A 15,514-nucleotide genomic window follows, 5' to 3' on the forward strand; every position below is an offset into this window, starting at 1 on the left:
ATTATGGACATTTTCTGTGTTGATCAGTGGCAAAAACTCCTGATTAAATCCATTCTGACGTCATGTTGTAACAATGAAATGTGGAAAAGTCCAAGGGAGGTGAATACTTTTGAGAGCCACTGTATGTGTTTAAAAAGTACATTAATTTAATTAATATAAAAACACATACTTAAGGATATTAGGATATGTATGTTTGCTGTTGAAGCAACAAGAAATATCATGACAACTTATATATTTTAATATAGAACAAAATGTATCAAAAACACATAGCATAACTTCAGATTATTTTAAACAGGTCACAAACACAAAATAATTTTATTTGGCGTTATTTTGCAGTGGCAACATTTATATTATTCTATTCTCTGTTTAGAAACACATCTGGAATGTTGGGGTTTCATCCCAAATAATGTTCCCACAGCATGTTTGGAATTCATCCTAAAGAAAATGCTTTCCCATGTAGTAAATGTAAATACATTACAGGTAAAAAAACATACAAGCAAAAAAGATTGTATTCAGAAGACAGAATATACAATAGCTTCAATATATGACAGGACGCTTTGCTGCTGACATCCATTATGAGGAGCTGGTACTGCAAGGTATGTGTTTAGTAATATTTTGAAAAGCAAAAGTAATGCGTCTTCCAGCTCTCTCTAGAAATTGATCAGAGATTGAATAATTTTTTCCTGAAAAATGTTTCCACTGCATAAGTTCTGACATAGACCGATGCGATTGTCTATTAGGCTTTTCATTGATTTGACCCAGCTGACAACTTCTCTGCACCAAGGGCTGTCCTTCTGCAGCAGGGCCTAGAAACAGAGAAACAATTCCTAAATCCATTGATTACAGTTTAACATGGGGGGTCAATACTGTTGATGTGTTGGAAGGCTAAAACATTAGGTTGCAGTGCTACCCTGGCTCTCAAAGAGGACAGTCACCAAGCATGGTCAAATATGTAACGCATGTGGAATATTCTGAGGATTTTTTGTTAAAGCTGCCAATAAGCCCTTCTCTGGGAGATGAAGCCTGTCCCTTTTTCAGAATTTTTCTCAAAATCCAACTCAAGTACCTTTCTATTTAAGTGAAGTGACATCAGAGCTTGCTGACTTTTTTCTCTTTCAGATAACCTAGGTACACTACAACCTTACATTTTATTTCAAGTTGAAAACAGTCACCAAGTATAGGACATTGTGCCCAAGCTGCCAAAGACAGAAGGAATATATTTTTCAGTTTGACATTAAGGACATTTTCTGTGTTGATCAGTGCCAAAAACTTTATTGAATCTTTAGATTAAATCCATTCTGATTTCATGTTGTAACACAATGAAATGTGGAAAAGTCCAAGGGGGTGAATACTTTTGAGAGCCACTGTATATATAAAAATATCCATCATTCTGTGTACATAAGTCTTGGGTAGTTTTATTCATTTTAATAATGTTTTTTATTTGTTCTGTACACTGTGGACTGGGTTCAATGTACTTATATATATGAATATATATGAATATGAATGTTCACCCTTAACTTCTGGCTAGAACTACATAGTATTTATGGACTTATTTACTTCATTTAACTTTACTAATTCTACATGGGACCAAAAATTGGGCTAAAGAAGAAAAAAATAGACACTTTGGGTTTGATATTCAAATTTTGTGCAATTGCCACACAAGAAAAATGCGACTTGGCCAAAAAAGGAATGCCATTGGAATATAGCATTGTATTCCTGTATCGCACAAACCTGTTTGTGCCTTGCAAACCCGCCTACGCCACTCCACAGTGTGCTATTATCTCCAGTTTGAACAGTTTTGCGCAGTTATTGGATGAATGCACCACACTAATATCACGTATACCAAAAACTGGTCTAATCAGTCTTATTATGGCTTTCACGCAATTCTAATTTGATTTGATGTTTCCAAAGACAGAGTCATTACCATATGTTAATAAGCCATGGCATTAAAGGAAGAGGACTCTGCAGGTGGGTGAAAGAAGGCAGTGCTGGACAGAGGTGGGTGTCATATTTCATGACCTGTTATTTGTTTATATATATAAGTAGAAAGCACATCTGGCATCAGTCCACATCGTGCAGTGTTCTCGAATCGACACATCCTCAGTAATATAGTAATGCACACCTCTATGCCATTGTCCGGACAGGGGCTCATACGCAGTACAAACACAATATTGTGGATGTAGTAGTAATAAATATTACCCAATACCCATAATTGTCTGTCTGTATGTAGGTCAGCACAGAAATCTAACATTACTGCTGTCGTGTGTCCAAAACAGGTATATGGCACCTACTGTAGTGCTGTGTAGCCACCAAATCCTTTTTGATTTCCATACGTAAGCTTGTTTTTATCTTTTGAAAATACACTACTTACACTGCACAAAGGGATGATTTGTTTATTTATTTTATTTAAGTGTTGTTATTAAATTCAGTTCATATTTGGATATCCTATTAAGTTATTGTTTTTGATTTCTTCCATTTAGATTGCCTGAATTCGATAAATGATCCACTCTAACTGGAAATCAATGAGTTAATTTCCATTTGTCTTATATAGGGCTGGGCGATTTGACCTAAACATAATATCTCGATATTTTTAGAAATTTGGGCGATACACGATATACATCTCCACACAAGCTACAAAATAAGACATACAAACAAGTATTTATTTAATCATTAAATATGCAAAACTAACAAATACCACATGCCACGCTGTCATGGTAAATATGATTGTTGTTTTAGCTGGCTTACATTAAATACCTGAGTAGGTCTATATTAAATAAATATAAAATAACAATACAAAAATGCCTATTATGCCTGTATAAAAATGCACAAAATAATCAATACTGGCTGTCAAACTACATTTTGACGAAAAAGCATGGAAAACACTCAAGTCTGCAGAGTAGACTTCATGAAACCTGCAGAAAGCAGAATGCAACACATTACAGCACATGTGTTGTGTGATTACTATTACTTGTGTTGTTGTTGCTATGAGGTTATATATATATATATATCACAGTAAATAATACTGTGTGTATATATCTATACACAGTATTAATTTACTGTTACATAACAACAATAACACGAGTAAAAGTAAGCACGCATGCGCTGTAAAATGGTAATAGATTCAGGTAGATTTACCACATACGGGTTTATAGTGGCGCATTTAACTTCTTATCTGCTAGATTTATCTGCTAGACAGGTACATTTCGACTCTGACGGTCGCGTTTCGATTCTGCTTACTGGTATAGCACTGTATAAAGTGTTAATACAAAATTGTTCTGATAATAAAATAACTGTTGTACCACTTCAGCATAAAAAAATAAAAATGAACCATTCTGCATTTTTTTACATTTCTTCCTAATGTATTAAAATGCAAACAAACTGTATTAATTATTTAAATGTATTCAAATTATATCCATCTAAATTAGTGGGGAGTGGGGGGTGGGGCAATTGCATATTGTCTGGGGTGCTTGCAGATCAGTTTTAGCCCACCAATGACATTGGGGTGGAACATGTGCGCTTGTGCTGTAAAGTTTATTTTTGTAATTTATTTATTTGTTTCACTCATACGTGTTTGGCCAGGCGGACCACTTAGCTTGAATAGCACTGTGGGAAACCCTGTGTGTGTATATATACATAAATCCGTATTCGCTTCTGTTTTTTGTGTGTAATTCAATCATTTCATTAAAACTAGGTAACTTAATTATTTTGTTCATTCACTTCCATTGCTTTTAATACATCTTAATATAGCGAGTGTAATATTGAAGACCATAATTCCACAAACCCATCTGTTTGTAAAATAAACATGCAACTTTATAAGCAGTTGCATCTCCGAATTAAGGACCTCAAAACTACTCATTTACTACCATCAACACAAATTATTCAATAGTAACACACCACCGAGACACATTTGCTCCCTCCTCTTCATTGCTTCTCACGCCTTACTTTTATAAATGAAGATGGTGATTGGCCGAATACAAAATTAGTGATAAGTGTCTTCTGCAAGTGATTGGCCACAAAGATTGACATACATTTCCTGGAAAGTGATTGGCTGCATAAAAAACTCGATACTCACGATATAAGCGTTTTTAATTTTGCCTAGAATAATACATAATACAAAAACTCGATATATTGCCAAACCCTAATCTTATATGTGCTAGGAGTAAACGTTCCCTGAACCGTGCTATTGAAATGCAATTCTAATTAAGAGTAGCTGTGCAAAAACCTATTAATAAACCTCATTTGTAAACTTTCTTTTGTTCTGATGTTCTAATACTGTTGTAGCGCCAGCAACTTTATAACTATATATACACCTATGTATATGTTCTATGGCTCTATAATAAGTGAATGCACTCATGGTTACATTAGCTCATGTGGAGAACATATGAGGGGGCAGTGTGAGGCCGGTCACCCTGCAGCATATCTTCATCTATGTCGGGGATGTGGACATTTCCAGAGTGCAGCAGAGCTGGTACACCCCATGGCTGATGCAATCAACACTGAGTACACACAGGTGCAGTCCATCACACCTGGGCTACATAATCATGAAACCTTTACATTCTTTTGTCTCAATAGTTGGTTGGTGAAAGGACAAGGACGGCATGCTGGGAGAGCAAGAGCGAAGAGAGAACTAAAACAAATCAAAAGGCTGCTTACACAGATAAGGACATTTCTTCTGGACGACAACCCCCCCCCGGCATTGACCCTAGCCTGTGACCCGATGACGGATTTTGCGAGAGACAACTGTTTGTTTGCTTTTGGAACTCATTGTCGTGTACAACCAAGAGCCTCTGGGAAATTGACAGACTCTTCAACCCAATCTCGCCTGTCTTGTTGTGTGTTCTAATGCCCCTACCACGCACCCGCTACAGTATGTATGTATGTATGTATGTATGTATGTATGTATTGCCATTCAGTCTGTTAGGAACTTGTTCTGGTGCAGCACTCATACAACCATATATAAAAACAGACAGCCCCAGTGCTGTGCGCAGAGTTAAGCATGGTGGGCGTTCTTACTGCGTTATTTTGCACGTCGCAAACCTTTTATTTTTGCACGCAGCCCAGCTACGAATATAGCAGGAATCACGCATAATTTCAGCCATTCCCCCCATTTTGCGGCTTGCATACAATTAAAAGGTGAACGACGCAGAATGGATTGCACAGCGCAAAACAGGATTTTGAATATGGCAAATAATGCGCAAATTTGGGCAATAGCCATAGCGGTGCACAAACCTTACAAATATCTAGCCCTTTATGTATATTGTAAGTGGAAAGTTTTATCAAGTTGTAGGTGTTCAAATAAGGCACTGCCCTCCACTGTGCCTATATATTATATTTATATTTATTATATGCAGAATTATAGCTCAAACCTGTACTGATCTTACTATTCCTTATGTTATTAAGTTGCATTTTTTCACACTATGCTTTAATTGAAACAGGGGTGTTTAAGTGCCTATCAATTACACAGTTACACTTCCATAGAGCAGTTGCTCAGATAATCACAGGAATGGTGATTCAGGGACAAAAGGAAGATCCTCCTCTGTGACAGTGGTACTGGAGTTAAATCTGAGCTGCCAATAGGGCTTTGAATCTGACAAGTCACCCTCTGCTAGCTCAGGCAGGAGTTTAATGGGATTCTGTTAGTAGCACATATAAATATTATGATGTAAGTACCTCCTTTATAAGGCTCATTTTCACAGCTGCAGCAGAGCAGGTCATGTGTGACACACTCAGAGTCTTCGTGGAGAGTGAAGAGGTTCTGGAGCTCCTCCATAGAAAAACTGATGTGATCAGATTTTTTACACGTGTCAACCACTGCCCCAGACAGCCCCTGCTTAGTGATCTGCCTCTGGTAGATCTTCTCTTCAATGGTACCTAAGAAAAAGATTACATACAGGAACACTGGAGAAAAAAGTAATCTCTTCTAACACTCCCTCCAGACCTCTCTGGTCCTTATGTGCCAGAGAATGACTATCTGCTCCCCTTCGTCCAGAGCTTGCTACTTTTCAACCCTTGCCCCCAAGTGGTGGAACGACCTTCCCACTGAGGTCAGGACCGCACAGTCCCTGACCACCTTTGGGTGGAAGTCTAGACTGTGCTATTCAGCACTCTTGTAATTTTGTACTTTATAACATTGTTGGAACTTCTATTTTTTACTGTGATTGCTCCGATGCCCCCACTCCCTATAGCACATAATAATAATAATAATAATAATAATAATAATATTTATTTCTTAGCAGACACACAGACTTAACTGCATTATGTCTGCACTTTGAACTAGGATACATACTTTGCATTAATTGTACTACTGCATTGTTTTAAGTTGGGAGGTTTTTCACAAAATACAAAATGGACACCAACCATGGGACCATTTGCCTGCCCTTGAACAAATCTAAAAGTAGGTCATTAGGCAACAATGTGCAACAAATGTCATATGCTTTCTGCAAGTAGCTTTGGAGATACAAAATTTTATATAAAATATAAACATGTATACGAAAACACAATATGGCTGCTACCTAACCATGTGACCAAACTGGGAAAGCAATTATAGTAGTTTCAGTTTTGTTGGCTTCTGTTCTAATTCAAATCAGCTTGTATATTATGTTTCATAAACATAATGTGTTGTTCAACAGATATATAGAGCGATTTAAGTTAGTAATACAAGGCTTATATTTAATTGGCCCTTGGCAACCATATTTGCTAATGCAGCAATTTCCCTTATACAAACTTAATGTTTGCAAATAGAACAATCCTACTGATGTAAGTATGCAGAAGCAGTGTGGAGTAGCAATTAGGGCTCTGGGCTCTGGAGCAGAGGGTCATGGGGTCAATCCCAGTTGTGGGTGTGTGCTGTTGTACTTTTGAGCAAAGTACTTAACCTAGATTTCTTCAGTAAAAACCCATCTGAATGTGATGTATTGTAACATTTGCAAGTCACCCTGGATAAGGGCATCTGCTAAGAAATAATACATTAAAAACATTTTGGATAATCTGTATTATTGTATCACTTGGGAGCTACCTGTGCCTTTTTTGAGTTTAATTCAACATTTACGATATCAATATTACCATCTTGCAGAAGACTTTACAATGTAAAGTGTTTTTATATCCAACAGTGTTATCTGACCAATTATTCATATAAAGCATTATCGTGTTATTTAAAATATTAAATAGTTTCATTATTAAGTACAATACAATGATTTGTGTTACTGTGGGTTACTGACATCAGAAGGCCTGCTCGAGGACTGAAATGTTCTCTTCCCTCAAAACTGCAAACTGATTAATATATCTTAAAGTCTATATCTGAATATAGTATGATAATATTGATGTAATTGCTTGTACTTTCCAGCTGACTCTCTCTCCACACACATTCTTCCATTTCAGATGAGGTATGCAAAGTAAGCAAGTAAAGTGCAGGTAGACTAACCTGTTGTGAGTAAGCGGTAGATGTAAACAGTTTTCTTTTGACCATCTCTCCACACCCTGGCCATGGCCTGTGGAATAAACAGAAATAAAACATATGCCACTGTGACTGATTAATCATTAACCTTTATACTTCACACTTCAAATTCAGATAGGTAAATAGGATGTCACACTGTCAAAAAAACTGTGGAATATGATCCAATAACATCCAGGCAAGTCAGTCATGTAAAAAATAGCAAGACTGTCATCTACCAACAAATTTAGAAACAATACTGGAAGCGGAGTACAAAAAAGGCTATGTAAAAACATCACTGAAGTAGTTGAGGATACCATTTACCACCACATCAGTCACAATGATATCACTTTAATTACAGTTATCTTTCAAGTCGGAAGCACTGCCCAAGGGGGAGAGGTTTCAGTGAACTTCCATTGGAACCCAATCGAAACATCTCTCTATCAAAGCTGCCACTTGCCCCCTGTCTCAATCAAACAGGTCCCTCCCTACTTCCTGTTTGTATAAAAGGTAACCCGCACACAGAATTTCCTATTTTGCCTCTTCGCTTTTGGAACATTAAGACGTGAGAGCTCTCTATGTGTTTGTTTTGCAGCACATAATTTTGTTTTTCCATCGGCTCGCTGCACAAATAGTGCTGTTCACCCACCGATTCACCACATTTGTCTGTCTCTGTGTGTATTTTTAGTTAGTTTCTTAACTAACACCCTTCTGTGCCATCCTCGCCCCAGAGGTCTGGCTGCGCCTCGGTTTCAGTTTCGTTTAAAAAAATATATCAGTCAGGGCTTATCTAGTTGTTTTAATATAATTATTGTGATATATTATTACAGAGTAGTCGCTGTGTTGGTTTTTGTCCACAGGCCCTTTCCTCCACAGTGAGAGCGTCAACAGCAGCAGTAAAGCCTGTCGTAAGAGATCCTCTGATGGCTTGCACCTGCACTACAGCCCACAGCTGTGGCTATAGGAGATCTCGCTCTGTCAGCTTTCTGGGATAGAGCCCTGCTCCGCTCCACCATCTGTAGTAGCGGCCCCAGGGTGTTCTAGGCCCTGCTTCTGCTGGTGGTCTCTTACCCTCAGGCCCTCTGGACTCAGAGTCTGTGTCCCTGCAGATCTAGAAAGCTCCTCTTGATCAATGCCTTTCATGATTTTGAACACTTGAAACAAGTCTTGATATGACTTGACTTGATACTTCTTGGCTACAACACAGTAGAGCTTGTAGTTGACCACTCCTTGCTGAGCTGGTCAGGCCGGAGGGTGCTGCTCCTGTATTAAGCGAGGGCATATGAGCTGGTCTCCTGTTGCCCCACCTCTTTATTTAGCCTTGCTGCACAGTAGATCTTGCTGTCACTCCTCTCCTAGCTGTGCTACTTGAACAGGCGATAACTTCTGCTGTGGTAGGTGAGGGCAAAAGAACCTGCCTCTTGCTGCCCCACCTTGTATATGGTTCCTTCTTTTCACACAGGAGAGCTTGCCATCACCCCGCTCCTAGCTGTGCTAGTCGAGCAGGAGGTGACTGCTCTTGTGTTAAGCAACGGCACAAGAGCTTGGCTCTTCTTGCCCCGCTTGGAAAATTATAGCACAGTAGAGTTCACTGTCACCCACTCCTAGCTGTGTTAGTTGACCAGACGGTACCTGCTCCTATTGAAGTGCTGTCTTTTTTTTGCCCCACTTTGTATACTATTGCACAGTAGAGCTGCAGAAGGTGAGTGCTCCTGTGTTCAGCAGAGGGTACATGAGCAGATCTCCTGTCACCACAGCTTTGTATATGGTCTTAGTTTTTGTTGAAGGTGAGGGTAGAGGCGCTACTGGCCCTCCCAGCTCTGCATTACTGTTCCCAGTGACTCATATCATTATTCCTGGGCTGCCCGAATGTGGTGCCAAGGGGCTCCCGCTGCCTTTTTACCTTGGGGACCGTTGCTTCTTTATAGAACAACCCAGGCCTGCTCTACCTCTGGGCCTGGCCCCTGAGTGGGATTGCTTGATAACCTGCGGTCTGTCAGACACGGTAGTAGCCACTATACCATATATAATGTCCTGCTCCCTGCTCCCCCCTGTGATGCTCATTGCAGCAGCTACTGCCTAACAAAGCAGAGTTGCTTGTGTTTTTTAAATCTACTAGCCTAAACTACATGACTAGTTATAGTAGTATTAGATACAAGAACTTAAATCTTTGCATCTGAACAGTTAATTCACAATGTCTGAAGACTCATGCAATTGTTAATTTGAACAGTGAAATAATAGTAATAAAATTACTCCATTACATTCAATTTTAGGACTATGAGTTGATGTTTTTTCATACAGACATTAATTCATACAATAATTCATACTAGTGTTTTCTACAGATCTACAGATTATGAAGATTCTCAGAAAACCATTAGCTAAATTGGTCAAAGTTAGAATAACAAAAGTCTGAACGTCATGAACACCCTATATCATGTATTGAAAATGCAGGGTCAACTGCAAAGAACTTGCAGAGTTAATAGCCTACAGAATCGTGTACTAACCATGGGATCATCCGCAGTTAGTGTGCTGCTTTCAGTTCGTTGCACTTGACCCTACATTTTTAATACATTATTTAGCATATTTACTGTTTATCAAAGTCTTCGGGATAATTACATGATCTTGTGGTGTTTAATTTCAAGCATTAGCCTATGTAGTCTGATTTTGTCTTTATTATACATGTATCACTGCTAAAAGTATATAATTCACATGCAAGTGCAGTTTGGTGATCTGCATTTGATAATGAGCAAACAGTTCAGTAGACAATGTGTGATAGGGTTAGGGTAACTATGTTCATTTTAATGACTATTTTCTGCATAATGACCCTAATTTCAGAGCAGTGTGATTGAACGCACCTGATCTGGATCGCAACTGTGAGTGTTAAGCGCACCTGACCTACCGCTGTTCAAATGTCCGTCTCTGTCCACATCAACCAGTAGATGCACAGATTATCCGTATGAAATACACATTTCCACATTTACCAACTAGCTGGCAAATTTTGATGTTTACCACCTACTTATCCATAAATTTATACATTTACCATTTTCACACATTTATCATAATATATATATATATATAGGATTAATCCAATTATATTGCCAATGACACTTCCATTTGCCCAGCCTTAGTATTTGTTAGTCTTCGCAAAATGCCTTAATCCAAAAAAAGAAAAAGACCCAGCCTTTATAATGCTTTTAAAAAATGTTAATGTAAACAAGTGTTACATTCAAAATCATTGTAATTCCATGAAAACATAACATGGTACTTTATAAGCATCTCCTGATTAACAACCTCAGAACTACTAGCTAGCCATTTACTAATATCAACACCAAATCTTTGAAAAGCAACACAGCATCCAGACATTTGTTTCCTTCCACCTCTTTCTCCCGCCTTACTTTTATAAATGAAGAAGGTTGCAAAAAAAGTGTCTTATTCAGGTGATTGGCTGCATAAACAATGATTGACAAGCATTTCCTGCAAAGAAATTGACAGTTATCTTTCCACATTCCAATGTCTCTGGGTCTGCAGCAATACATTAATTTGATTCAAATCAAATCTGCCAATAATGCCAAAATATATTCCCCACCAAAATGTCCTGCTGCGTAGACCCGGAAAATGCTCCTTTACCTGAGTATCATTTGCAGGGTTCCAGTCAATGTCATAGAGAAAGAGATGGGATGCTCCAACCAGATTCAGCCCTACACCTCCTGCTTTGGAGCTCAGTAAAAACACAAAATCATTGGAGAATCTGCTGTTGAAGATGTCCACAATATTCTGCCTTTGGGAGACAGGTGTCTGCCCATCCAGCCGGGTGTAACTGTACCCAAAATCATGACACATATTCTGTAGCATATCCAATGTCTGGGTGTAATTGGACACAAGCACAACTCTGAAAATTAAAAAACAAGGTCAATATCTGTGCAAGCAAATCTAATCATGTACTGAAGAAGAGAAATAAGATACCACTGGGAATAACTTAAATCATTCACTGCCCAACTGATTTAGAACATTGTACCCACAGTCTGCCCAAGCAAGATGAGTGCCTGCAAAAGGAAGCTGCTTCTTGTCCTGTCATCTATACATGAAAATATTGCACATTGTCCGTAATCTGGTCCCCTACCAATTATTTCTAATCAAGTATGAAGTGCTGTATACACAACTTCAGATGTATGCAATTCAACTTATAATTTTTGAAAATATTTTTTTTTTCCATAAATAAATTAAAGCCATTGTCTTTTTCTAATTTAAAATTATAAAATGCAATACCAATGGAATGGTATACTGTAGGGCCTACATATAGTTTAATATATATATAATAGAGAAGATAATTCCATACAGCACTTCATAGCTGATCATATATAATTTGTAGAGGAGCAGTGACAATGTTGATGACAAGACAGGAAAATAAGCTCTCTTTTGAATGTCAGAATATTAGTATTTTGGCAGTCACCTTGCTTGGGCAGGCTGGGAGCAGTTTTCCAGAGCAGTTGGACAATCAATGAGTTGCTGTAGACCCTAAGAGATTTATTTCCTGTAACAGTCTGCTATCCTATAGGAGTTTGTGTTTCTTCCCCTCCTTGCCCAATATTTTTAGATTTTATTTTATTTTCACTGTGTGAAGCGCTGTATGGCAACTTGTTGTGAAGGGAACTATACTAAATAAAAAGTGACTAACTGATTGATAAAGAGATAGTCTGCCTGATATTTATGAAATGTTTTCAATGCTTCTATAACTTCTTGCTACACTCAAACAGTGGACTAAATTGTTTCATTGGTGCATTGTTTAATGGTATATAAAGCTGTAGTGTGGTGCAGTAAGTACCTGTCCGTTGGGCTCTGCTGTTGAATTGCTGCTAGCAGGTCAGCAAGCACCATCAGCTTTCCTGAATCAGCTGTGTTAAAGCCCTCTGTGGAATACCCCTCAGGGAAGAGCTCAGAAAGTCCTTTATAAAGACAGCTTTCAGCAGCTTCAGTGCAGTCATTTTGTATGGTTTTCTCCTTTTCCTGTTAAATAAGTTTGCAATTTCAATAATAAAATAAATAAATTGACAGTTTAGTACAGGAAATAATAATTTCATAGCCACACAAGTTCATATGAAAAAAAAAGACACATTAACCTCTGACTAATTAGAAAAAGGCTAATAACCTCGGGCAGAAATATCCGAATACACTAATTAGAAGGAGTGTGCACATACTTTTGGCCATGTAATGTATAATCAATACAAAATACAATAAGCATACATCCTATTTCAATGAGGTAAAAAGAGCAGACTAATGTCCTAGGTATGTGCTACAGGGAGGGGGGGCATAGGAGAAGTCCCAGGTAAACTATACAGAAATACAGATACAGATATTAGCAGTGTGACGGTGGAAAACATTTGCCACTTTAAATCGAGAAAGCGGGTTTGAGAAGGGGAGTCGTTGTTTTAACTTGCACTGCATAAAGAAGCTACATAGCGAATTAATACAGTTTGACCAACAGTTGGCAGCAGGGGCAGACAGAAGCAATGTAGAATCAATGGATTCAGACATTTGATATAAATGTTGAGGGTTACAAGCAACACTTTGTGCTGTCGATGGAAAACAACAGGTTGCGAATGCAACCACGGTTATCTGAGAAAGGAAATACTGCCGAAGGGGGAGGGGTTTCAGCGTGCAACCGCTGGAGGGTGTCCACGATGTGGCTACACCTCAAGTCGAGTGGGCCACCAAGTTTTCAAGCACTTGGTAGGCTGTGGTAATGGTGTCCACAATCCAGTGTGAGAGGCACTGCTTTCAAAGCGTAGGACACAAACAATTGGTCCAAGCACCGAATGTCCTTAGTGTGCTCCAAATAGCACCCGAGAGCCTGCACAGGGCACAGCAGGTGCAGCCTACTCTCCTCCTTCGAAGAGAAGGGAGGAGGATGGAAACTTGATAGGCCTGTTGATATGGAAAGGAGACAGCACTTTCGGGAGGAATGCAGGATTAGGCTGAAGCGTAACCATGGAACCATCTCCTGCAAAATGGACACGCAAAATGGACTCGCTCACAAACGTAATTGCCAACAAAAATGCTGTCTTCAGTGACGCTAATCTGAGGTCAACTGATTGAAGGGGCTCAAACGAGGCCTTGGAAAGTGCGTCTAGCATTACATAAAGGCACCACACGGGCAGGGAAGGGGCACGGGTAGACCGCAGCTTTGCGTGCACCTTTCAGAAACTGCACCGCCAAAAAATTTGCCTCTGGAGGCTCCTGACATGACATGAGGAAATGGTAGCCAAATAAACGTTTGCATGGACGGGGACTTGCCCTGGTCCAACAGCTCCTGCAGGAATTGCAGAATGACACCTATATGGCAATTAACTAGTCATGAGACTCCTCCTGACACCAAGTTTGAAAAGTCCGCCAGTGGTAGGAGTACTGTGACCTCGCAGAGGGAGCTCTCGCCGACTAAATAGTGGCCACTACCGTGTCCGACAGACCCTACCAGACACTACCAGCAGACTGTCACTCGTTCCTGTCTGATCTTCTCCAGAACCACCGGAAGAAGAGGGAACGGTGGGAACTCATAGAGGAGACAGCACGGCCATGTGTGGGCTAGCGCGTTGATCCCCAGGGTTCCCGAGTGGTATCGGACGGAGAACCATAGTGGACAGTGTGTGGTCAACCTCTGCCCTGCCATAGTGGCTGCAAAGCTGTTGCATCACTAGCGGGTGGAGGCGGCATTCTGACACCGGGGGGCCTCCCCGAGAGAGGAGGTCTGCTGCCGTTTTGGAGATACCCGGGAGGTGAGCTGCTCTGATGGAACGAAGCTGAGGCTGCGCCCATAGAAGCAGATGACGCACTAGACAATTTAGTGTGTGCGACTGGAGACCTCCCTGCCTGTTGATATAGGCAACCACTGATGTGTTGTTTGTTTGCAATAGAACATGACTGCCCCGAAGGGTCAACATGAAGTGACAGAGACCGAGGAGCACAGCTCGTAATTACAGAGCGTTGATATGGAGGGCCCTGATGGGCACCGTCCAACTACCCCGGACTCCTTATCCATTGCAGACAGCTCCCCAACCATGCTTGTCTGTCAGAATCACTCTGTGGCAGATTGGCCCCAAGGGCACACGGAGGGTTCCAAGTAGCTAACTTCCAAGTAGTGATAGTCACTATCACTCAACGTGCTCGAAGGCCCAGCAGCCTCTGGCAAAGGGACACCCTGACGCCGGCTCTCAACCAAAGCCGCAGCCATGGGCTGTAGTGCGGGCGCAAGCCGGCGGAAGAGCCCCTCTCGCAGGTGAGGTCTCTTACAAGAGACCGAGGCTTAGGCCGGGTTTCTGGCCTCGGCTATTACTGCTGCTGCATGCGCTCTTGCTGTGGAGGAAAAAGTCCTGTGGACAAAAACCAACACAGCGAACTAGTCTGAATAATAATAATATATTATATTAAACGACTAGTAGTGGTACGTGAAAATACACCGAACTGAACCGAAGCACCGATGGACTTCCGTGGCGCGGACAGTACAGAACAGCATGGCTAATTTTAATAAATAAAAATATAGCGATCTCACTTGAATGTAGTGAATCAGTGGGTGGATGGTACATAGGTGCTCTTGCGTGTCTTCACGAACCAAGACGAAGGGCAAAAAGAGGAAGTCCCTGTACAGATGTCACTTTTTATACTAACAAGAAGTGGAAGGGTCCTGTTTGAGTGACAAGCACAGGGGCCAAAGGCAACTTTAAAAGACAAATGTCTTTGATATGTTCCAGCAGATGGGGCAGTGCTTCCAACTCGAAAGATAACTAAAAATACTAAACCGTCAACAGTGGCTCGATGGAACAGTCAAAACCGAAAACCTGAAAGGGAATAAGTAACTCTAATGCTGTTGATGGTAGTCAACAAAAACACAATGCCGTCAACAGTATCTCTAAAAAAAAAAAAGCCAAATGTTGACTGAAGACCAAATAAATTAATCTTCAGTTTTGGCAGATGACAACAGTTGATGGAACTCGACCAAAAGGACACTCTCAGTCAACATGAGCAAGGAGACTGTGTATACACGAGACTGCAAGCAGAAACACACTGAATTCAGAGAAGTAGTAGGTCACCTGG

General features: G+C 40.2%; 1 protein-coding gene across 3 annotated transcripts in view; it reads right to left on the bottom strand.

Moving 5' to 3' along the window:
* Positions 1 to 217: 217 nt before the first annotated feature.
* The window catches only part of rad54b (RAD54 homolog B), an 84,315-nt gene continuing 69,018 nt past the window's right edge, over positions 218 to 15,514 (bottom strand). For all 3 annotated transcript variants that reach the window (XM_066691615.1, XM_066691614.1, XM_066691613.1), the window contains 5 exons: positions 12,252 to 12,433; positions 11,057 to 11,318; positions 7,421 to 7,487; positions 5,671 to 5,871; positions 218 to 806 (listed from right to left, as the gene is read on the bottom strand). In XM_066691615.1, the coding sequence (XP_066547712.1) occupies positions 574 to 806; positions 5,671 to 5,871; positions 7,421 to 7,487; positions 11,057 to 11,318; positions 12,252 to 12,433 (945 nt within the window). In that variant the 3' untranslated portion in view covers positions 218 to 573. The remainder of the gene's footprint in view (positions 807 to 5,670; positions 5,872 to 7,420; positions 7,488 to 11,056; positions 11,319 to 12,251; positions 12,434 to 15,514) is intronic.

The sequence above is a fragment of the Amia ocellicauda genome, chromosome 18 (assembly GCF_036373705.1).
Source record: "Amia ocellicauda isolate fAmiCal2 chromosome 18, fAmiCal2.hap1, whole genome shotgun sequence".
Taxonomy (NCBI): Eukaryota; Metazoa; Chordata; class Actinopteri; order Amiiformes; family Amiidae; genus Amia; species Amia ocellicauda.